The sequence below is a fragment of the Sarcophilus harrisii genome, chromosome 2 (assembly GCF_902635505.1).
Source record: "Sarcophilus harrisii chromosome 2, mSarHar1.11, whole genome shotgun sequence".
NCBI lineage: Eukaryota > Metazoa > Chordata > Mammalia > Dasyuromorphia > Dasyuridae > Sarcophilus > Sarcophilus harrisii.
This window is the reverse complement of record NC_045427.1, coordinates 616,094,991-616,120,573: the sequence shown is the minus strand read 5'-3', so window position 1 is coordinate 616,120,573 and position 25,583 is coordinate 616,094,991. Positions and strand designations below refer to the sequence as shown.

General features: G+C 40.6%; 1 protein-coding gene across 3 annotated transcripts in view; it reads right to left on the bottom strand.

The window, feature by feature from the left end:
* Nucleotides 1-25,059, bottom strand: part of SNUPN (snurportin 1) — a 30,347-nt gene extending 5,288 nt beyond the window's left edge. Inside the window, exons 1-5 of one of the 3 annotated variants that reach the window (XM_031956568.1) lie at nucleotides 24,880-25,059; nucleotides 20,260-20,422; nucleotides 17,945-18,083; nucleotides 6,245-6,349; nucleotides 5,991-6,087 (exon numbers count right to left, since the gene is read on the bottom strand). In XM_031956568.1, coding sequence (XP_031812428.1) covers nucleotides 5,991-6,087; nucleotides 6,245-6,349; nucleotides 17,945-18,083; nucleotides 20,260-20,417 — 499 coding nt within the window. In that variant the 5' untranslated portion in view covers nucleotides 20,418-20,422; nucleotides 24,880-25,059. Of the gene's footprint in view, nucleotides 1-5,990; nucleotides 6,088-6,244; nucleotides 6,350-17,944; nucleotides 18,084-20,259; nucleotides 20,423-21,467; nucleotides 21,594-21,767; nucleotides 21,872-24,879 lie in introns of those variants that run through there. The other 2 variants (XM_031956569.1, XM_031956570.1) reach the window with 2 other exon arrangements.
* Nucleotides 25,060-25,583: the final 524 nt, after the last annotated feature.

Genomic DNA, 25,583 nt, shown 5'->3' with positions numbered 1-25,583 from the left:
CAATTCTAAATAAGTATGATGTAAGTAATATATACATATATATGATAATATATTATTTATCTTTAAGCAACCTAGAAAACAATCATCAACTCAAAGAAACAATTTATTTTGTAGTTTTAAAACTCTATCTTTATCAATCAACCAATATGACCTAGTAATGGATTTTAAAAGCATAAGACATAGATCCTGTCCTCAGTGAGCTTAGTTTCAGTTTTTTCATCTATAAAACAGGAATGTTACTCATAGTATCTAGCATACAGGCCTACTGTGAGATCATGCACATGAAGCACTTGGTAAAACTTAAAAGTGCCACATCCATGTAAACTATTATTATGACAGACAATTTGATGCTAATCAGAGAAGGAGAGATCATATGGACTACAGGAGGATTACTCTGACAGGCAGAGGGGAAAAAGGGCATTTCAAGAAGAACAAAAAGCATACATAAAGACAAGAATAAATCTCCTTCTTAGGGTATGGGGACAAATAAGAGAACAACTCAATAAGGGAAATGGTGCATATTGGGAAATCAGGGAGGAACAGCCTGGGTGGGGAAGACAAAACCCCATCATGGTACACTTCTTGGAAAGAGAAAACTCTGGAAGTGATTCAAACAGGCAATGGGGAATGACTCCTTGAGGAGGGGAGTAACATGTCAAAAATAATGTTTTATGGGGAAAAAAGCTAGATAAATCCAATAAACAACACTGGTCTAAAAAAAAGGAGAGGAATGCTTGTGAGTATATACTTTTGGATCAAAATGGTATATATCAATATATTTTTTAAAAGGAAACAAAATTAAATTGACCATATCAATAACCAAATTAACAAAAACCATATGATCATCTCAATAGATGCAGAAAAAGCATTTGATAAAATCCAACATCCATTCCTATTAAAAACACTTTGAGAGGATAGGAATAAATGGACTTTTCCTTAAAATAATCAGTAGTATCTATTTAAAACCATCAGTAAGCATCATATGTAATGGGGATAAACTAAAACCATTCCCAATAAGATCAGGAGTGAAACAAGGTTGCTCACTATCACCATTACTATTCAATATTGTATTAGAACTGCTAGCTTCAGCAATAAGAGATGAGAAAGAGATTAAAGGAATTAGAGTAGGTAAAGAGGAAACCAAATTATCACTCTATGCTGATGATATGATGGTATACTTAGAGAACCCCAGAAATTCTACTAAAAAGTTATTAGAAATAATCCACAACTTTAGCAAAGTTGCAGGATACAAAATAAACCCACATAACTCATCAGCATTCTTATATATCACTAACAAAATCCAACAGTCAGAGTTACAAAGAGAAATTCCATTTAAAGTAACTATACCAATAGTATAAAATATCTGGGAATATTTGCCAAGGGAAAATCAGGAACTATATGAGCAAATCACTTTCTTCACAAATAAAGTCAGATCTAACTAATTGGAAAACTATTAAATGCTCTTGGATAGAGTGAGCAAATATATGACAATATTACCTAAACTAATCTATCTATTTAGTGCTATACCAATCAGACTCCCAAAAAACTATTGTAACGACCTAGAAAAAATAACAACAAAGTTCATATGGAAAAATAAAAGGTCAAAAATTACAAGGGAACTAATGAAAAAAAAAAAAATCAAATGAAGTTGGCCTCACTGTACCACATCTAAAATTATATTATAACGCAGCGTTACCAAAACTAATTGGCTAAGAAATAGACTAGTTGATCAGTGGAATAGGTTAGGCTCAAAGGATAAAATAGTCAATAACTATCTAGTGTTTGGCAAACCCAAAGACCCCAGCTTTTGGGATAAGAATTCAATGTTTGACAAAAACTGCTGGGAAAATTGGAAATTAGTATGGCAGAAACTAGGCATCAACCCACACTTAACACTGTACACCAAGATAAGGTCAAAATGGGTTCAGGACCTAGGCAAAGAATGCGATTATAAATAAATTGGAAGAGCATAGGATAGTTTACCTCTCAGACCTGTGGAAAAGGAAGGAATTTATGACCAAAGAAGAACTAGAGGTCATTACTGATCACAAAATAGAAAATTTTGATTATATCAAATTGAAAAGTTTTTGTACAAACAAAATTAATACAGACAGGATTAGAAGGGAAAGCAATAAACAGGGAAAACATTTTTACACTTAAAGGTTCTGATAAAGGCCTCATTTCAAAAATATATAGAGAATTGACTCTAATTTATAAGAAATCAAGCCATTCTCCAATTGATAAATGGTCAAAGGATATGAACAGATAATTCTCAGATGAAGAAATTGAAACTATTTCTAGCCATATGAAAAGATGCTCCAAGTCATTATTAATCAGAGAAATGCAAATTAAGACAACTCTGAGACACCACTATACACTTGTCAGATTGGATAGAAAGACAGGGAAAGATAATACAGAATATTGGAAGGGATATGGGAAAACTGGGACACTGATACATTGTTGGTGGAATTGTGAACACATCCAGCCATTCTGGAGAGCGATTTGGAACTATGCTCAAAAAGTTATCAAACTGCATACCCTTTGATCCAACAGTGTTTCTACTGGGCTTATACCCCAAAGAGATACTAAAGAAGGGAAAGGGACCTGTGTGTGCCAAAATGTTTGTGGCAGCCCTCTTTGTAGTGGCCAGAAACTGGAAACTGAGTGGCTGCCCAGCAATTGAAGAATGGCTGAATAAATTATGGTATATGAATGTTATGGAATATTACTTTCTTTTTTTTTTTTTTTTTTGAATATTTATTTTTATTTTTATTTTTTTTTTTAAATTTAATAGCCTTTTATTTACAGGATATATACATGGGTAACTTTACAGCATTAACAATTGCCAAACCTCTTGTTCCAATTTTTCACCTCTTACCCCAATTCTCCCTAAAATGGCAGGATGACCAGTAGATGTTAAATATATTAAAATAAACTTAGATACATAATAAGATACATGACCAAAAATTATTTTGCTGTACAAAAAGAATCAGACTCTGAATTATTTAAATTAGTTTGAAGGAAATCAAAATGCAGGTGTGCATAAATATAGGGATTGGGAATTCAATGAATGGTTTTTGTCATCTTCCAGAGTTCTTTTTTCTGGTATAGTTGGTTCATTACTGCTCCATTAGAAATGATTTGGTTGATCTTGTTGCTGAGGATGGCCTGATCCATCAGAACTGGTCATCATTAGTATGTTGTTGAAGATATACGATCCTGGTCCTTATTTTCACTCAGCATCGTTCGGTTTCTTAGGTTTCTGAAATCATCCTGTTGGTCATTTCTTACAGAACAGTAATTGGAATATTACTTTCTGTAAGAAATGACTAGCAGGAGGATTTCAGAAAGGCCTGGAGAGACTTAGATGAACTGATGCTGAGTGAAATGAGAAGGACCAGGAGATCATTATATACTTCAACAACAATACTATATGATGATCAATTCTAATGGACGTGGCCCTCTTCAACAATGAGATGAACCAAATCAGTTCCAACAGAGCAGTAATGAATTGAACCAGCTATACCAAAAGAACTCTGGGAAATGAATATAAACCACTACATAGAATTCCCAATGCCTCTATTTTTGTCTGCCTGCATTTTTGATTTCCTTTACAGTACACTACTTCAAAGTCTGATTCTTTTTGTACACCAAAATAACTGTATGGACATATATATACATGTACTGTATTTAACATATACTTTAAATATTTAACATGTATGGGACTACCTGCCATCTAAGGGAGGGGGGGGGAAGGGGGGGAAAAATTGGAACAAAAGGTTTTGCAATTGTCAATGCTGTCAAATTACCCATGCATATAACTTGTAAATAAAAAAAAGCTATAATAATAAAAAGAAAAAAAACAAAATTAGAAGGTAGTTTCTGTTTTCTAAGACAGACAGATCAGATTGCGTCAAAAAGATGAAGAAGACAAGGTAATTCTAGGATTCTTCTGTAGAAGCCAACTGAGACCCTTCACCTCCTATACCACCCCCCCCCCCTTTCCTCTTTTAGACATTTTAAAAAAGCATTTTTCTCCCTACCCTAATCTGAAGCTTTTGGACTGATCTAAAGGAGAAAACTTTCATTTATTATCAATTCTGAAACAAAGCCCAGCACAAAGTTCTTTCTCCTCTTACAGAAAGCCTGATCATTTTTATGTGGAAAGTGAGTGAAAGTTCAGGGAAGAGCTCTGGTCTTATGGAGGATGGATTTGGGGCCATGCCAGAACTGGAGCACAGAGGCACCAGAATTGCACCACTTAAGAGAGCGCATGTTCTTTCCCCATGCCTTGACCAGAATAGGGCAATGACTAGATTCAGAGAAGGAATCTTTGATTTCTTTAGTTAATGGAAGTATCTCCTGAGTTCACCTTTGGACAGGTGCAAAGAGGAATCCTGGGAAGGGGTGACTGAGGAAAGGTAGAATGAATTTTGGAAAATGATTCTTATAAGACTGGACTCAAGTGACTCAGTCTGTTTAAAGGAGTGAACTGTTAACTGAACTATCAGCAAAAATGAACCTTTGCTCGTTTTTGGTTATGGAATTCTGACCACTGTCAAGGAGAGTCACAGATTTTAACTTCAAAATAACTTGTGTTAAGAGTTTCAGAAGCTTTGAAAGGCTCTGCCCATCTTTGAGTCTAAGAAGAAATATTTAGAATTAAAATCAATAAAATTGTTTCTGATAGGCTTGTGCTTAAAATGAAGATTGTGAGTATAGAATGTGTTTTGACCCTCTCAAGGCAGAAATAATGAGGCTTAAAAGAAACCTGTTGATAGATTGATTACACAAGATTTTTAAGAGAATGAAAAAAAGAAAATAAGGAGTTTATTTCTGGTGTGTTGAACTTGGTTCAGAAAGTCAAGTAAAAACATAGGTGTTAGTTAGGTTACCTAACCTAATCTAATAGGCAATCAGACATGCGAGACTTTTAAATAAGCTTTTAAAGTTAGGTCTAGAGACAAAAATTTAGGAATCATTCTCAGAGGGGATTGTGCCTGAAGAGTAAATTAGAAGAACAGAATTAGAGTTGAAGCACCTTAGAGGAATTCTGGTCCAACTCATCATTTTATAGATGAGAGAACTAAGTCCCAGAAAGCTTACATGACTACATAGGAAATGAGGAGTAAAACTGTAAATATGGAAAACTGTGGCTACTATATTTGGCAGTAACAAAGTAATTATACATAAATATAATCAAGAGAATGACCATGATTCCAGAATTCTGAAGATGAGCAATATTGCTGACCTTCTGAATGAAATATTCCAGAATTCTGAAGATGAAAAATATTGCCAACCTTCTGAATGAAATGGACTCAGTAGGCTAGAGACAGGTACTTTTGGACGTGGCCAATGTAAGAAGTTATTTTCCTGGACAATATGCATTTCTTTGCTTTGTTGGGTGTTAAGCTTTTCTTTTTCTTCAATTGAGGGGAACAGATAAGAAGGAAAGAAAATGCATGCTTGAGTGAAACAGAAAATAACTGGGAACCTCTGAGAAAACAGTTTCACTAGAGTGGCAGAAGAAGGAATCCAGAGTGTGGAGCAATGAATGCTTGCTGATCTGATGAAGGAGATGGGTAGAGAGGAAAAAAGGTAATTAGATACACTAGGATACAAACATTCCCCACCTAACATTTTAACTGGTTTTATAAAGACTTCTAGAGAAATCCAATGTATCTATGATCCCTAAAATAATTGAAAAGGAAAAGGCTAGAAAGGTCAACCTTACTTTGACAATGTAAGTCTGTATAGAGTCAATAAACATTTATTAAGTGGCCATTACACTTCAGTGCCTATATTTGATAAACTCCCCAAGAACAGGACTTCTGTCATTTTTGTCTTTGGGTGTCTAGAATAGAGTACCATCTTGCATGTCCTGTTCTTAATAAAGGCTTGTTGAATTAGAATGACTGGGGCAAAGGCTCCACAAGAGGAGGAAAAAGTGTTATTTTAAGATGTTTCAAATGCAAGATTTCACAGACTACCTTTTCCTGTGGATGAGGTCCGTTTATTGCCTCCAGGGAGAAGGGAAGGAAACCTGTTGACACAGTATCCACTCTTGGTATAAGCTGTAGTAGAACCCTGGAAAATGAGATGAAATTCATTAGATTAGGATCTAGTTGGTTTCTTCTTCTTGTCTTCCCATCCTTCCTTTGCAGTCATGTTAGCCACCCAGGGACTGCCAAAACCAGCACACCAAGCCCCCTCTCCCAAAGGATCCCTCTTCTCTGTCACTTACCTTGGAGGCCACAACAAGGGCTCTTTTTCCCACAGGACACACCACCACAATCCATTCCTGCCCCAGATCTGAAGGGACATCAATCAGCCACTCAGAGAGCATTAACTAGGAGATAAAGACAGTGACGGATCATATTTGACACTCTGGAACCCAAGGCACCAAAAGCATGAGCTCACTTCATCGAAGGGGCCCAGGGTCTGGGGCAGCCCAAAGTCACCCAGAAAGTTGAAGGGCTCAAGGCCCCGTCTCATTTCATATCCTGCCTTCTTTCTACCGAGCCAGACGCTATCCCTTCAATAGTGATGGGCCATACTTGGAAAGAGAAAATCCCAATATGATGAATCAATAAGAAAAAGGTCATGACCACAGAGCCTGAGAGAGCCTATTTACTCCCATTACAGCCCAAGCAAGAATCTCCCCTTTCATTAACCTAATTACCCAAAAGTCATGTTGTTGGAGTCCAGCTCCTGTAGTGATGAGGGATGTGACATACCAGGCTCAGGCAGAGAAGTCCTGATTATGGACTTTTTGAAGTTTATTTATCAGAGACACAAATATGTATACCTCAAATGCTCATAGGTTTGATACAAAGTACACTCTTTTAAAATCCCTATAGCCTAACAAAATTCTACTATGATTACATGATTAAACCCCTTAAGCCCGGATCTTGGTTACTTAGACAGAGGTGTAAATAGTTGAGATACGTATCAGAGTAAAGTTTATTATACCATTATCTCAGATATCTTTCTCCCAAATACCTTTAGTCTCCTTGTGGACATTCTTGCTTCAATCACTAGATTATTTATTATATTGACAAACAGTCTCTGCTATTTCAATAAGGGAATTTTGGTGAGCCAAGTTACTCTAAGACTCAATAGCTGGAATGAAGTCTTATCTCCTGGCCCTCTACATCATGTGAGGTCCAATGATGGAAAATTCATGACCTCCTGTGACAGCCCATAGCACTGTCCATGCTCTCATTTTCAGGGAGGTTTTTCTTAAATTAAGCTTAAACCTGTCTAACTTCACCACCCCCCAAAAGGCATTCATATATTTTGCTTTTATATCACTTTTATTTCTGAAGATATCCCCCATTCATCCCAATCAACAAATCACTTTTTTGTAGCAAAGTATCTTTTTTAAAGGGAAGAAGATAAAAAAAGCAGCCCAATAAAGCCAATCAACACCTCAACTGGCTCTAACAGCACACGTCTCTCATTGCAGTATCTCGCCTCTGCTTTCAGGCCTCTTGGGACATTGGGATTACAGAGCGCTCAGGACTGGGTGGCTGCTCCCTCAGGTCTGAATCAGGCTTACTGTGTAACTCTCCCCTTGCTGCTATGAAATGCTGTTCTTGAATACTTCATCACATTCAAGTACTGCACCCAATTTAATTATTTCCCAATCAACAACCATATCCTTGGTTTTTAGTTCTTTGCTACCACAAAAAGTCCTATGATGATTCTGGTGTGGATGGGTCTTTTCCTTCTGTTTTTTGTTTTTGTTTTAAATATATGCCTAGCAGTGTAATCTCTGGGACAAAACTCATTCCTACTGTAGCCTTTGTAAAAAAGCATATTCCATATTACTGTTCTGTAAGAAATGACCAACAGGATGATTTCAGAAAGGCCTGGAGAGACTTACACGAACTGATGCTGAGTGAAATGAGCAGGACCAGGAGATCATTATATACTTCAACAACAATACTAGATGATGACCAGTCCTGATGGATCAGGCCATCCTCAGCAACGAGATCAACCAAATCATTTCTAATGGAGCAGTAATGAACTGAACTAGCTATACCCAGAAAAAGAACTCTGGGAGATGACTAAAAACCATTACATTGAATTCCCAATCCCTATATTTATGCACACCTGCATTTTTGATTTCCTTCACAAGCTAATTGTACAATATTTCAGAGTCTGATTCTTTTTGTACAGCAAAATAACGTTTTGGTCATGTATACTTATTGTGTATCTAATTTATATTTTAATATATTTAACATCTACTGGTCATCCTGCCATCTAGGGGAGGGGGGGGGGGGGTAAGAGGTGAAAAATTGGAACAAGAGGTTTGGCAATTGTTAATGCTGTAAAGTTACCCATGTATATATCCTGTAAATTAAAGGCTATTAAATAAAAAAAAAAAAAAAAAAAAAAAAAAAAAAAGCATATTCCAAACTTCTTTTGGAGATTGGCTCACCAATTCACATTTACAATGCATTAGGGTCCTCTTTCCCAAACACCTGTCATCTTTGCCAATTTATCAGAAGTGAAATCTCAGAGTTGTTTTGATTTGAATTTATTATTAATTATCTGGGGCCATTTATGTTTTATAGTATGTATTTCCTCTTTTAAGAACCAATTCTTCATATTCTATGTCCATTCATTATATCCACTGGGGAATATCTCTTAGTCTCATAAAATTACGTTTAATTTTCTTGATCTCTTGGCTACTAAACCATTATCGGACATTCCATAGGAAAATTCCAACTCCATCCTCTTGAAGACTACCTTCAGATGCTGGCTGCATTAATTTTGTTTGTGTGAAAGCTTTCAATGTTCTGAACTGAAATGATCTAACCTGTTCTACTTTCCTATTTTTTTCTTTTTCACCTATTACCAAAGAGTTTTGATGATCATTGCTTTATAAGAAATTCTGAATCATGGGGAAACTATAATCCTTTTATTCCTGCCTTGTTTCCCAATTTCCATCCCTAAAAGGACTTGGTGGCACCACAGGGCATAGAGTGCTGGGCCTGTAGTCAGGAAGATCTAAGTTCAAATCCAGCCATTAGCCCTTACTAGCTGTGTGACCCTGAGCAAGACATTGAACCTGTTTTGCCTCAGTTCCCAAATCCTCCCAGGGGTGTTGTGAGGATCAAATGAGGTAATATTAGTAAAGCACTTAGCACACAGCGCCTGCATGGAGCAGATGTCTAATAAACACTTATTTCCTTCTTTATTTTTTCCATACTTCCCTTGAGATTCTAGCCTTTTTCTTCAAATGAATTTTATAATTGTCGCCTAACTATTTCTTAACAATATGCATTCATTAACAGCATTATTATACCATTCTTATTTTTGCCAATTTGATTGATATAAAGTAATGCATAAATTACACTTCCCTTATTAGACTATGAACTCCTTGAGAGCAAGTACTCCCGTCTCTTTTTGTATCTCCAGCACTTAGCACAGTGCCTAACACATAAGTAGCCCTTAATATCAGTTTGATTAATTGACCACTAGAGAATCTGAGAAACTTTTCAAATTGTTCTCAAAAATGTTTTTATCTTTAAAAAATTATCTTTTCATCTGCTTACACTGTCAAAACTTGCTTGGTGAGGTGATTAATTTTAAGTAATTGTTTTTTTTCCTTCTTTTAATAAATTCTGATTACCAGTTCCAATTGTTCAGTGATGAAAAAAGCCATATACACCCAGAGAGAAATAATTGTGGGAACTGAGCATGGACCACAACATAGCATTTTTATGCTTTCTATTGATGTTTGCTTGCATTTTGTTTTCCTTCTCATGTTTTTTTCTTTTTAGATCCGATTTTTCTTGTGCAGCAAGTCAACTGTATAAATATGTATACATATATTGGATTTAACATATATTTTAACATATTTAACACATATTGGACTACCTGTGATCTAACAGAGGGGAAAATTTAGAACAGAAAGTTTTGCAAGGGTCAACGTTGAAAAATTACCCATGCATATGTTTTGTAAATAAAAAGATTTAATAAAAAAAAATCTAAAAAAAAAATTAAAAAAATAAAAAAATTTGGTTACAAGGAATAGTTTAAGGAATAATTTATTTCTGTTGACCATTTTCCTATTAAGAAATGGATATTACTCTTATAGATCTGCAACAGTATCTTATAAATTTGTGCTATCAGATATATATATATAGATATATATTTACTTTGTAGAATTTTTAGCATATATGAGTACTGTACTTTGTTAAAGACTTTTTCTGCCATCTATTGAGATAAACATGTGGTTTTTTGTTTTTAATGAGATAATTATGTTAGCTATTTTTCAAAACTTGGCTAAAATGAATGATTTCTAATTGTTGTGATCTCTTTGAAAGTATTTCAAATTCATTAATAATATCGTTTATGCTTCTCTTTCAATGTTTTTTTCCTGATTTTTGCATTTATCACATAAAAGGAATGTGGTAAAGTGATTTCTTAATTTTTGAGAATAATTTGTGAAATATTGGTACTAACTATTCTTTAAAATTTTTATAGTGCATTTTGGGTACAGCAAAGAATTGGAAACAAATTAAATACCCATCTATTAGTTAATAACTAAAAAAAATGGTACATGAATATAATCGAATGGTACTGTGCTATCATTTTCAATGCTGAAAATTTTGAGAAGATCAAATCACTATTGATTAGAGAAATGCAAATTAAAAAAACCCTGAGGTATCACCTCACACCTATCAAATTGGTTAAGATGACATGAAAAGATGATAAATGTTAGGGGGATGTGGGGAAAACTGGGACATGAATGCACTGTTGATTGAATTATGAACTGATCAAACATTCTGAAGAGCAATTTGGTGTTATGTCCAGAGTGCTATGAAACTGGGCATACCCTTTGATCTGTCAGTGTCTCTACTGGACTTGTATCCCAAAGAAATCATAAGAAAGGGAAAAGGACACACATGCAAAAAATTTTTATAGCAGCTCTTTTTGTGGTGGCAAGGAATGGGAAATTGAGGGAATGCTCATCAATTAGGAAATGATGCCTAAATTGGGGTATACGAATATAACGAATACTATTGTTTTATAAGAAATGATGAGCAGGCTGATTTTAGAAAAGCCTGTAAAGACTTACATGAACTGATACTGAGTGAAGTAAGCAGAACCAGGAGAACAATGTAGATAGTTTTAAAGCAAGATTGTGTGACGATCAAATATGATAGACTTGGCTCTTCTTAGCCATAAGTTATCCAAGACAATTTCAATAGATTTGTGGTAGAAAATGCCCTCCACATCCAGAGAGAGAACTATAGAGACTGAATGCAGATTGAAAGATACTATTTTCACTTTTTTTGTTTTTTTCCTTTTGTTGATTTTTTATTCACAACATGACTAATACAGAAATATGTTTAAAATGATTGTACATATATAACAGCAGCTTGCTTTCTGTCTTGTAAAGGGAAGAGGTAAGAGAGTGGGAGGGAGAGAAAATTTGAAACTCAAAAATATTTTAAATAGTTTTTTATTTTTCCAAATATATGCAAAGATAGTTTTCAATATTCATCTTCGCAAAACCTTGTGTTCCAAATTTTTCCCCCTCTTCCTCTTCTCCCCAAGATAGCAAGCAATGTGATGTAAGTTAAAAATGTGCAATTCTTCTAAACATTTCCATAATTGTCATGCTGCACAAGAAAAATCTGATTCAAAGGAGTAAAAAAACAAAAGAAAGGGAAAAAAAAAAAACCAAGCAAACAATATCAACAACAAAAAGATGAAAATACTATTCTCTGATTCACATTCAGTCTCTCTAGTTCTCTCTGGATGCGGATGGCATTTTCCATCATAAGTCTACTGGAAATGCCTTGATTGTGGAACTCAAAATCTTACAAAAATGAATGTTAAAAACTATCTACGTGTAGCTGGAAAAAAATAAAATAAGTGAAGGAAAAAAAAATATGAAAAGATCTACAATGAACTGGTGCAAAATGAAGTTAGCAGAGCTAAGAATACCAAATAGCAAATTTGCCAATATACTAATTTACCGAGATAAATAGATATAAAATTTACCAAAAGATAATGAATCACAAAACAATCCAAAGTGGATGTTGCTGTGATAAACTTGGTTTTTTTCAACAATGAGGTGACTCAGGCCAATTCCAAAAGAGCCATCTGCATCCAGAGAGCGGACTATAGGGATTGAATGCAGCTCACAATATAGTATTTTCACCTTTTTTTGTTGTTGTTTACTTTTTTCCCCTCTAATTTTTTTTTCTTGGGCAGCATGATAAATGTGGAAATAATTGCACATATTTAAGCTATATTGCATTACTTGCTGTCTATGGGAGGGGAGAGGCGGAGAGGGTGAGAGAAAAATATGGAACACAAAGTTTTGCAAGAGCATGTTGAAAACTATCTTTTGATGTATTCTGAAAAATAAAAAGATACTATAAAAATTTTTTCAAATAAAAAAAACAAAGTGAATATTGCATGTAAAGCATAAGAGCAATATTGTAATGACAATCAACTGTAAAAGACTTAGCCACTCTGATCACGACAATAATCCATGACAGTCCCAAAGCACTCATGATAAAACAATGCTCTCTACCTCCTGAGAGACAACTAATGAACTCAGGGAAGAATGAAGCATATATTGTCACTTTATTTTTCTTGAGTTTTTTTACCCCTGAAAACACAGCTAAGGTGGAAATATGTTTTACGTGACTTCAAAAGCATAAAAAGTATCATATTTCTTCCTTTCTCAATGGGTGGGGAAGAGAGGGAAAAGAGAAAATTCAGAATTGAAAACAAATTATTTTAAAAAATGTTAAGTGACTATGCAAAATTACCAAGATTAATCATTGCTCCAAGTGAGGAGAGAAGCAGAGGTAGGAAGTAGTACTTTTATGACTTTTCCTAACATTTCTTTTCTATTTTTTTCCTTAATATTCCATTTTCTATGTGGATGGCTCTCTGAGAAACTGAAGCATGAAGGATATCGGGAAACATTTTAGGAATATTAAAAAAATCAAAAGATATCAATAAAAATGTATTTAAAAAAAAAAAAAAAAAGCTGTCTTCCAATTGTCCAGTAATGAAGAGAGCCATCTACACCCAGAGAAAGGACTATGGGAACTGTGTGTGGACCACAATATACCATTTTCACTCTTTCTATTATTGTTAGCTTGCATTTTTGTTTTCCTTCTCAGGTTTTTTTTTCTTTCTAGATCAGATTTTTCTTGTGCAACAAGAACTGTATACTTATGCATACATGTATTGGATTTAACATGTATTGGACTACCTGCCATCTAGGGGAGGAGGCAGGGGAAAGGAGGGGAAAATTTGCAACAAAAGGTTTTGCAAGGGTCAATATTGAAAAAATTACCCATGCGTGTGTTTTGGAAATAAAAAGATATAATAATAAAAAAAATTTAAAAAAAAAAAAAAAAAGGCTCTGTCAGACTTTTCTAAACCCATGGATCTTAGCTTTTATGCTATAGGATAAATACAGCAATCTTTCTTCCATATGCTAGCCCATCAAAATTCCAAAAACAGCAATCATGTCCCTTCTAAATCTTCTCAATAAGCTAAACCCTTCTAGTTTCTTCAACCAGTTTTTACAAGTTCTTAAAAGGCCCCCTTAAATGTCCAAAGAAAACTCAATATTCCAGCTATGGACTGACAGGGGAGAGCACAAGACTATTGCCTCCATCATTCTGGATTCAGCATTTACAGAATGATTCGGGTCAAGATTGGAATTACTGAGATGTAACAATGCTATAAATAATTCAGGTATTAGTAATGAACTATTAGTTTTTAGTTAATAACTGAATTATTAAATTGGCATTTAAGATTATTTAGAGTGATCTAGAGCCCAAAAGGATAAAGAGAGGTTCTCCTATAGGACCTCAATGCAGGTGCAAAGCCCCAAGGCTCACAGCCCTAAATACAACACTATGAAGGAGGCTCAACGGGGCTCGCTAGGTAGGCACTCTCCTGAGGACTGCCACCTCTCCTCTCCTCTCCTCCACAAGAAAAGGAGTTAATGCCAACCTGAGAGATCCTTCAAGAAAGTTGCCAATCTTCCCCTAAAAAATGGCTGACCAAATGATTGGGTATGAATGGAAAAGGTGATTTCCTCTCAGAAATTAAGAGGAGAAAAGCTGAGAAAACTGGCAAGACTGAGCAAAGCGAGCTGAATCCAAAGAAGGCTTCATTCTATAACTACAATAAAAAAGAACAATTCTGAAAGAATTCCAAAAGCTCATCAAGAACCGACTGGGATCTGAAGACTCAGCACTGCTTTGTGGCGGTGCAGAGGGAGGGGCGTGCCTCAGGCCAGGTCAGTGTGGGAACAGTTTTACTGGGCAGAATCCGCCTGTCACAAGCGCTCTTTTCCCACAGAGGGACTGAGGAAGGGAGAAAGTACTCACCAAGCACTTTATGGTTGGACCTGCGCTAAGAGCTTTACACCTAACTCACATGGTCCTTATCATGACCCTGTGGAGGGGAGCCACTCAGCTGCAAGTCTTCCTGTCAGACAAATTGGGGGGAGAACGGGAAGTGGATCAGCCCTGCTCTAATTTTCCTAGCTTGGGCTACTTCATCTCCAAGCAGCTGGACAACCAATATCACATAAACGGGCAAGCAGGTCAGGACCATCTGAGTCAGGGGACTTTGTCTGACAGAGCCAAAGCCTTCAGGAAATACCGATCCTGGATCACAGTTCCTAAATCTTCCTGACAACCAACGCCCCCAAATTCCAAGCTCAACAAGCCTCTTTTGCAAATTAAACAAGTGGCTTCCTTCCCATGGCACTCTCCCTGCTAGGGCTCCCCAAGTTTCCTCTAGTCAGTCTTCGGCCGTCTTCCAGGCCTATGCTGACCACACAGTGTCTGTTCCACTTCCTAACCTTCGGCTCTTTTCTCAAAACCAGGAATCCCTTCTGATAAATGTGGCCATCTCCAGCAATGAGATGAACCAAATCAGTTCCAATGGAGCAGTAATGAACTGAACCAGCTACACCCAGCGAAAGACTCTGGGAGATGACTATGAACCACTACATAGAATTCCCAATCCCTCTATTTTTGTCCGCCTGCATTTTTGATTTCCTTCATAGGCTAATAGTACACTATTTCAAAGTCCAATTCTTTTTGTACAGCAAAATAACTGTATGGACATGTATACATATATTGTATTTAATTTATACTCTAACATATGTAACATGTATTGGTCATCCTGCCATATGAGGGAAGGGGGGGGGGGGAAATTGGAACAAAAGGTTTGGCAATTGTCAATGCTGTAAAATTACCCATGTGTATATCTTGTAAATAAAAAGTTATTAAAAAAAACAAAAAAAACAAAAAATCCAGGAATCCCTTTCCTTGCTGGCTGAATTACTTAGGCTCCAGATCAGGAGAATAAGTTTTCAGACGCCCTTGGGATGAGAGCCTTCTTGAGTCTAGCTCCATTCAGCATCTATCAGCCCAGGCTTTCTCTGTGAGCCTTATCTAGACGGCTTTTCTGGGAGGTTAGGAATCTCCCTGTTAAAGGTGAGAAGCGAGGAATAGAGATAATCTAAGGATTCACTTAAGTTATTATATTCTGTCTTTGACACAGTAGGACAAGACTCAAGCTGGTGTCTGAGTCTATTTCTGGAATCTAGACACCCATTCACACTGCCTTGCAAAAGAATCTTTTCAAAGATGTAGAGATGAATAACTAGTATATAATTATGACAGGTTTTCAAAATGTGCAGTTCTCTACACATGTTCACAAATGATTCCTAAATCTGTTAACATTCTTCCTTTAGGTGCCATCACAAATTCAGCACCTTTGGGACAGAGTACTTTGCTCCTGAAGGATAAGATTTTTTCATTTACAGGAAGATCGTTCTGTCTACAGATGGCAGCATCTGTATTATAAAAGTATTGTAAAATCCTTGAGGGAGAGGAACTCCTTCCTGCACTCAACTGGTTGTATAATGACACCTTGAGGGCAAAAAAACACACATTGTTGCTCTTGTAACTTCTGCGGAAAAAAATCACCTCCTGAAACACTGACAAAGTAATTCCTACCCCAGCCATCAGAAACATGTGAACACAGAACAGTCTGCATTTTCATGCCTATAATAAATTCTCCTGCTGCACCTCCAAGTGCTTACCAGCCTGCACAAGAAATTTTGATTTCATTTCCAAATATGCTTAGTATAAATTCTCTACTTACCCCAAACAGCACAATTATTTCACTTAGGCCTAAATGGCCTCCAAGGGGCAAAAACAACTATCACAAAGCCCATGCACATTCTTCCTAAGAAAAACAAAGGTCTTTCTATGTTGGCACCTAAAAAATTGTATGGAAAGCAAAAACAGCAGACATACAGACTTTAGCAGTCACCAGATGTGACTGCTAAAGAAGAGGGAAATGACATAATAAAAAGCAGAAGACAACAGAAAAAGATAATGATAAATATTGGAGGGCATGTGGAAAAACTAGGACACTAATACATTATTGGTGGAGTTATGAACTGACCCAACCATTCTGAAGAGCAATTTGAAACTATGCCCAAAGGCTATAAAGCTGTGCATATCCTTTGGTCCATCAGTGGCTCTACTGGGCCTGTATCCCAAAAAGATTTTAAGAAAGGGAAAAGGACCCACATGTACAAAAATGTTTGTGGCAGCCCTTTTCATAGGGGCAAGGAACTGGAAATAGAGTAGATAGATGCCCATCAACTGGAGAATGGCTGAATAAGCTATGGTATGTGAATATTATGGAATATTATTGTTCTGTAAGAAACGATCAGCAAGATGATTTCAGAGAGGCCTGGAGACTTACATGAACTGATGCTAAGGGGAGTGAGAATACAAGACAACATTGTACGTGGCAACAAGATTGTGGTGATCAATTCTGATGGAGGTGGCTCTTTCCAATAAAGAAGTGATTCAGGCCAATTCCAATAGACTTGGGATGGAGAGAACCATCTGCATCCAGAGAGAGGATTAGGGGGACTGTATGTGGATCACCACATGGTATTTTCACTTTTTTTGTTTGTTTGCCTGCTTTTTTTTTTCCTTCTCATTTCCCCCTCCCTTTTTGATCTGATTTTTCTAGTGCACTACAATAAATGTGGAAATATGTATAGAATCGTACATGTTGAACATGTTGGATTACTTGTTGTCTAGGGAAGGGGGCGGGGAGAAGGGAAGAAAATTTGTAACATGAGGTTTTGCAAGAGTGAATGTTGAAAAGTATCTCTGCATATTTTTGACAATAAAAAGCTATTAAAAAAAAAAAAAAAAAGAAAAGAAAGAATAAAAAACAGGCAAACTCCACCTCAGCACAGATTGGAATGGATGCTTACAATGATGATTAGATTATCAAAGAAGAGTTAAACTCCATGAGAAAGAGATGCTTAAGAAAGAAGATGTAAAAACATAAGAGAGGTTAAAGTGACTTTTTTAGCAGCAAGTATTTCAAGCATGGGAAATTTCAAGCATGGACCCCCATGTCATGATAATGCTAGATGAATAAGATGTTTCCTTAATAAACCCTGCAATAAAATTTCTTCTACATGCTCAAAAAGATCTATATATGGCATGTAAAAAAGACATATGGTAAAGTGGTATGGCAGAAAGAAATGGAGTGAAGAAACAAAATTTACTAGTAAGAAGCTATAGGATTTCACATAAGTCCTTCACTGGCTCTGGACCTCAGTTTCCAATTTTGTAAAATTAGAAGGTTAATCGGGACGATCTCTCAGGTCACTTACAACTCCAAAATTCAACCCCAAATCACAAATGCATGTAAAAATTGGTCAGATCCTTTTGTCTGCCCCAAGCTAACCCAGTTTTATCTAACACTCTTCCCCCATCTCCTGGTCACACCCTGTCCAGTGCCAGTACCCAAGGGATACCATCACTTGTACTTATTCTTGGAACTGTATCACCAACCTCAGAGGGATGAGGGACACCTGCTGATGACTCACCTGGTTAGCGTAGCGCCTTGGCAGCTTCCTGCCAGTGTCAATGTCCATGCCTTCCTCTTCCTTATCTTCCTCATTATCCAATCCCGTCCAATCATCCTCAGCCAATCTCCTGGCATGATTCACATAGTCTAGTCGCTTGCTTTAAAAAGAGAAAGGGGGGAGGGGGGCACAGACGCTTTCTTAAAAGCATGTAATGGCGTGCAAATAAGGAAGAGGCTCCAAATGCTGGCATGTTCTGGAAGCAGAAGAGGGGGTGACGTGGGGCTGCAGCCAGAAAGCTGTGTTAGTAATCTCTTTCTCAGTCATTTTAACAAGGGATAACTTTTCTAAATAAGTCCAGACATTTGAAAATGAATTTTCCAAGTGGGATTCCGTAATTCCCTCTGCTTGGCTCGTCTGTCAGATGGAAAGGCCAGGCTGCTTGATCTGGAGCCACAGTTATGCATCTGCAGAAACTCCATTTCAGATTAACTAGAATGAGGAGGAACAAAAAACTTGGGGAGAGGGAAAAGAGACACAGACAAACTAGTAACATTGTGTTTCCCTCAGGCTTTCTGGGAAGAAGACAAGCCTTTTGCCTGTCCCTTTGAGGTTTTCAAAAAGATAACTTTCAGGATGCCCTTTTTATTCTATTTCTTTTTCTAAAATGGGACTGTTTAGTCTATTTACTTCTTCCTCTGTTAATCTGGGCAAGTATATTTTTGAAGGTATTCTTCCATTTCATTTATCAAATTTATTGGCACAAAGTTGGGCAAAATGACTCCTAATTATTGTTCTAATTTCTTCTTCATTAGTGGCGAGTTCTCCCTTTTCATTTTGAAGACTAACAAAGGATGCCCTTTTTAAAAATAGGTTTTTAAAACTGGGCTTAAAAAGCTTCATAGAAACAAACTATAAGCAATTAAAGACTAATCACAGGTCTCCAAATTCCCTTTCTAGCTTTCTAAGAACTGGAATCCATGTGTCAATAATATTTTTGTTTTCATTCAATCACTCATTCATGCAAACACAGCTTATATACCTGACACATAAAATGCTGTGCTGTGCCAAGCACTGGAAAAGTCAAACAGCCGCCCTTCAAGAAGCTTCCAATACACTGGGGGAGACCCTCAGGGCACAGTTAGCTCGCACTCTTGGGAAGACACAACATGATTTTAATTACAATGTCCTAACAGAACCCTTATCCTTGTCATTTCGAGTATATTCCAATCTGGGTTTATGAGCTTTTAAATGTTGACGCGTGATTTCAGTAGTTCAGCAAACTCTCAAAGCATCCCGGCCTCTGTATACGACGGCGGCCTCTCTCCGAGAGGGGTCTGGGGGATATTCCTTGATCCCACTTGTGGTCGGTGTTAGAGGCCTCTCTTACTTACGCCTGTGTTCACCGCTTACCCCGCTACCCGCAGACACGGTGCCTCCCTCCTTAGTGACAGCACTTCAACTTCTGCGACGCCCCTCCTACTGGGCGTCTGTGCCATTTCCAAATTGCCGTGTCAATCACAAAGCTGGCTTTTCAAGTGGCTTAAGTGACTTTTACCTGAAACCCTGTAGAGTTCCCTCAGGATCCTGCCTTAGAAGCATCCCTACCAACTGAAAACCCGAGCCAGCCAACAGGAGTGGGCGAGTCACCACAAGCTCCCGGCTTCCTTTCCCTCCCTCTTAACCGTACATAAAAGCCTTTTACTCCAAGAATAAGAGCCATCTGGACGTGGAATCTGCGAGCACAGGACTTGCAAACATCCTCCACCAGGGAGGCGCCCCTGCCCGGGGCCATCCCGCGGCCGTGCCCGCTTACACAGAGGTGCCGACAGGGCAGAGAACCAGCCCTGCCCCGAGCCCTGCCTCCCAGCCGCGGGGCTCATCCCGGCCGGGCGGCGTTTGGGGTAGAGCACGCGGAAGGCGTTTCCCCGGGCTGACGGGGGACTTCCTAAGTCCCCGTGCCTGGAGAAAGCATCCAAGAGGAAGGAGGATAGGAAATAGGCACCAATGCCAAGCTTCCCCGGGCCACAGAATCACAAGGAAGCCACAACGAGGGGTGGGGACCCAGAGGGGGCAGAGGAATGAGCTCCAAGGATCCACCCGGGCGCGGCGCCTTCTCCCCCGGGACAGGGCAGAATCTAGAGCAACAACGAAGCGGGACGGTTCCTACAGATGGCTCTGGCTTACGGCCGGGCTGGGACAGCGCACCCTCGTCTCTTCCCAGGCCCCGGCCTGAAAAGCCTCCCGCCACTGCCACACAGAAGGGGGACCTGTGGGCCAGAGCGCAGGGCTGGAGGGGCCAGGCGGCCCCGGAGCTGGGGGAGAGGCTCACGTACGACTTCTGAAGCTCCAGCAGCTTCCGGCGCCTCTCGCTCTGCTCCAGGGAGCTGTACTTGGACTTGTACTGGGCCAGGCGAGGGTGGGGCGCCGAGGGGCTGTTCAGGTCTTGGGAGACTGAAAAACTGCTCGCCAGGGCTTGGCTTAGCTCCTCCATGTTCCCTGTGAGAAACAAAAGGCGAGGATCAGCAAGGGGACAGAGAGGCTCCAAGACCAGCACTCGGGCCGCGGAGGCGAGGGCCTCATCTGGGAGCAGCGCCGCGGGGACCCGCAGTCTCCGGCCAGAGTCCCCCTCAGAAGGCGGCGAGGCCGGCCTTATGCCCATTTTACAGATGGCGGCACTGACAGGTTTTTCCACGGTCACAAGGCCCATTCCTCCGAATGCTTCCGCCCCAGACACCCCCCGAGGCCGCGTCCCCCCAGCCCTGGAACAGCAGCTCAGACACTCGTTTGGGGGCCCGGCCAACATGGGAACGGGCGGCGCTCCATTACCACGCCCTCTGACCCCGGCTGTGACCCTGGGAAGTCCTTTAACCCCTCTGCCTCAGTTCGCTCATCCGTAAAATGGGGTGACACAGCGTCTCCCCCCCTCCCCCAGGGTGTCGTGAGGGCTGATGAGACGGTATTCATGAGGCACTTTGCAAACACTGGAAGTGACACAACGTTGGCCGTTCTCCCACACAGACCCACTCCGAGGGAGAGGAGGAAAGCTGCTTATTAACGGAAGGCAGGAACACGTGCCCCCGACAGCCGGCTGCCTCCGTGGGAAAAAGGCGGGCCGCGTGCCCCGGAGCAGCGGCCCACGCGAGGCAGGGGGCGCCGAGGAGCCCGGCGCCCGACCCCCGAGTCTCCCAAGCGCCAGGTCCCACCCACCGCCGGCCCTGGCAAAGGCCCCACTGGGCCCTTGGGAGCGCCTACTGTGTGCCAGGCGCCTGGGGACGCGGGGGAGGGGGCGGCTGGGAAAGAGGGCGGGGGAGGAGGCCGTCAAGGGCTGCTAGGCGGGGGCAGCCCCTCCCCCCAGATGCTCAGAGATGGGGGGGGAGTCTCCGAGCGGAGGGGGGGGGGCTGGTGGGGAGGGGTCTCCGAGAGAGCGGCCCCCGGGGGGAGAGAGGGGGGAGAGATGGGGGAGGATCGTGGGGAGGACTCCCCCTCATCCCCCCCGGGGCGGACGGCAGGGAAGGGTCCCCGCGGGCTCTCGCGCACGTACGCGGCGGCGAAGGCCGGGCGGGGCCGGGGCGCGCTCCGGGGAGGGGGCAGGGGGCCGGCGTTCAGGGCGCCCAGGACGAGGCTGGCGCGCAGCCGCTTCCGTGGCGCGGACCAACCCCCGCGGGAAAGGGGGGAGCTCACCGGCCGCGTGCCCGCGGGGCCCCCCCCCCCCCCCCCCCCCCCCCCCCCCCCCCCCCCCCCCCTCCTTCGCCCCGACCCCCCCCAAACAGAAAGCCGGCCCCCACCCGCGCATGCGCCCCGGCGGGCAGGCGTGGCTCCCCAGCAGTCCCCCCGCGCCTACCGTCGCCGCTCTCGCTCTCGGAGACTCCCAGGCCTAGGCCCGAATCCGGGCCGGAAGTGCCCTGGTGGGCGGAGCCTAAGGACGCCGGGTTGAATTCCGTAAGGCTGGCGTGGCGTCGCCCCCTAGCGGTCGCGGGCTCTGCTTGCACTCTGTAGAGGAGCGCCGGAAGACCAGAGTTCAAACGTGTCCTCCGACACTTATTAGCTGGGCGGGGCTCCCGGCTTCTGCCCGCCTCGGTTTCCTCGTTCGTAAAACGGGCGTAAGGAGAGCACCTCCTCCCGGGGTAGTCGTGAGGCTCAAGTAAAGTGCCTGACCCAGAGCCTGGCACAGAGCCCGCGTCTACTCCTCCTCCGCTCGGCCCTCAACAGAAGGAAAGAAGTCCAAGGAAAAAAGAGTCTAGATCCGACTCCAAGGAGAGGCTTTTCCCTCTGCGCCCGGTCTGCTCTGCTCGGCTCCCGCCGGGAGAGTTATCAGCGCGGTCCCTCGGAGTCCTCAACTTCCACAATAAGCATTTATTGAGTGCCGGCCGATTCCGCAATAAGCATTTATTGAGTGCCGGCCGATTCCGCAATAAGCATTTATTGAGTGCCGGCCGATTCCGCAATAAGCATTTATTGAGTGCCGGCCGATTCCGCAATAAGCATTTATTGAGTGCCGGCCGATTCCGCAATAAGCATTTATTGAGTGCCGGCCGATTCCGCAATAAGCATTTATTGAGTGCCGGCCGATTCCGCAATAAAGCATTTATTGAGTGCCGGCCGATTCCGCAATAAGCATTTATTGAGTGCCGGCCGATTCCGCAATAAGCATTTATTGAGTGCCGGCCGATTCCGCAATAAGCATTTATTGAGTGCCGGCCGATTCCGCAATAAGCATTTATTGAGTGCCGGCCGATTCCGCAATAAGCATTTATTGAGTGCCGGCCGATTCCGCAATAAGCATTTATTGAGTGCCGGCCGATTCCGCAATAAGCATTTATTGAGTGCCGGCCGATTCCGCAATAAGCATTTATTGAGTGCCGGCCGATTCCGCAATAAGCATTTATTGAGTGCCGGCCGATTCCGCAATAAAGCATTTATTGAGTGCCGGCCGATTCCGAATAAAGCATTTATTGAGTGCCGGCCGATTCCGCAATAAGCATTTATTGAGTGCCGGCCGATTCCGCAATAAGCATTTATTGAGTGCCGGCCGATTCCGCAATAAGCATTTATTGAGTGCCGGCCGATTCCGCAATAAGCATTTATTGAGTGCCGGCCGATTCCGCAATAAGCATTTATTGAGTGCCGGCCGATTCCGCAATAAGCATTTATTGAGTGCCGGCCGATTCCGCAATAAGCATTTATTGAGTGCCGGCCGATTCAACAATAAAGCATTTATTGAGTGCCGGCCGATTCCACAATAAGCATTTATTAAGTGCTAGCTGATTCCACAATAAGCATTTATTAAGTGCTAACTGAAACCCCTCCTCCGGCAGCAGCTTTCCCTCCGGCGGCTTCCGCTGTCCTGGCAGAAGCCAGAAGAACATACAGCCTGCTGACCCCAGCCGTATCAGGCGCCCGTGGGTGTTGTACTGCAGCACCTCTTAAGGACCCCGACAAGGCATTGCAAACGGAAGAAGACCCTTGAGCCACATCAGTCGTGCGTCCAACTGTTCCCAACCCCCTTCGGTCTTTTCTCGGCAAAGATACTGCAGCCGGGGGCCATTTCTTCTCTAGCCCATTTTACAGATGGGGAAACTGAGGCAAACAGGTCCAATAGCTGATGTCTTCTACAGGCCCATTGCTTTATCCACTGAGACACTTCCATGGCAGGGGGTTCACCTACCAGGCTGAGCAGCTGGGGTTTTAATCCCCTCAAATGCAGGAGGTGGCCACTCACTGGGAGAGACTAACATCTTTTAGAGTTTACCAAGAAAAATACTTAGAAATTAACATTCCTAAGTATTTTTCTTGGCAAACTATAAGCGGATAGGCATAGTGAAGCTTTTATATATATATATATATATATATATATACATATTATGTATATATGCATATATGTATCCATCAAAAGCAAGCATCATATACTAGAACCTTGACCAATACATATGGGAATAAAGCAAGGATGCCCGCTCCTCCCATGATCATGTTGCTGTAGTTCTGGAAATGCTAGCAACAGCAATAAGAGAGAAAAAAAATTAAAAGCGCAGAGATGGGTAAAGAGAAGATAAAACTGTCCGTTACTCTACTTAGAAAACCCCAGAGAATCCTCTAAGATGCTCATTGAGATAATAAATGAGGCAAAATGACAGGCTCCACAATATACTTTCTCAAATCTATAATAGCCTTTCTATGTAAAAATAAAACCCAGCCAGCAAAAAAATAGAAAGAGAAACCCCATTCTAAATAACCAGAAAATATATAAGCTGTCTGAAGATCAACTGCACTAAAGCACCCAAAAGACTTGTAGAGATTGCGTTATAAAATGCACCCTAAAGAACAACTTAAATCGACAGAGGAATAATTAAGTGCTCATAGGCAAACTGTATCAATAAAATAAAAATGACAAGGTCTCCAAAGTAAATTTACACTTTTAATGCAATTCCAATCAAATTACCAAGAGGATGCTTTACAAAACTTGATAAAATAATAATAAAAGTTATTTGGAAAAATAAAAATCCTACACTATTAAAGGAAAGGATGAAAAGAAGTAAGAACAAAGAGAAAATTAGCTATTTCTAGCCCACTAACAATATTATAAAGCATTGTCATCGAAACTATCTGATGTTAGTTAAAAACTAGAGACAAAAATGGAACAGTTATAGCAGGGAGGATCAGAAAAAGTAGAACTGAATAATATAGTGCTTGATAAAGCCAGAAATATAAATCACCAAGAAAAAAATTCTTTATTTGATAAAAAACCCCTAGGAAAACTGGGAAATCAGTCTGGCAGAAATTAGGTTTAGAGCAACACTTTGTACTATACTCCACAATATATTCTAAATGAATATCCAGCTTTAATATTAAAGATCATGCTATTTTTAAAAAAGAAGAAGAGAAATAAATTGTATTACTCTAACAGGAATGTCTTCCATTTGCTTAAATTAGTAGGGGTTAACCTGAACAGTTCTTACCTTAGAGCCCCACATGGGCAAAGTTCTGTGAGACCCTCTGAGGAAGGAGGTATCTGGGTCCTGGTCCTGACTTTTGTTGCTGTTGGCTTTTGATCCCTCGTGATTATTTTGATAGGAAGGCATTTGATCCTACAGCTCTAAAACATCTAGGCTGACTAAAACTGCTTAATCTTCCAGTGGACAATAGTCCCTTGTGTGTAAATTCTGACGGGATGTGTGACCTCACTGGAAGTTTTTATGATTTCATATTACTATGGTGATTTTTGAGTTGGATTCCTAAGCCTAACTAACTGCAAGAGGATCAAAACAGCTGCCTGCCTCTTCCTGTAAACTACTTCCCCAAAAGTTTTCTCTATCTTAGTGGCTCTGATTTCATCAGAGTAGACATTGCTCCCATTACCACAGATCCAGACTTTTCTCATTTTGTGCAATTCTCACCTACCTATAAGTCAATTCTTTTTAATAGTATTTTACTTTTCCAAACACATGCAAAGGTGGTTTTCAACACTCACCTTTGCAAAACCTTGTGTTCCAGGTTTTTCTTTCTCTCTCCTCCCTCCCCAAGGCAGCAAGTAATCCAAAATCCATTAAACATGGGCAATTCTTCTAAACCTATTTCCATATCAGTCTTTTCTCTGGTTCATTTCATATCTCAAGGAATTAATAGCATCCCTGGAGTCGTCTTGTATTTATGCTCCCAAGAG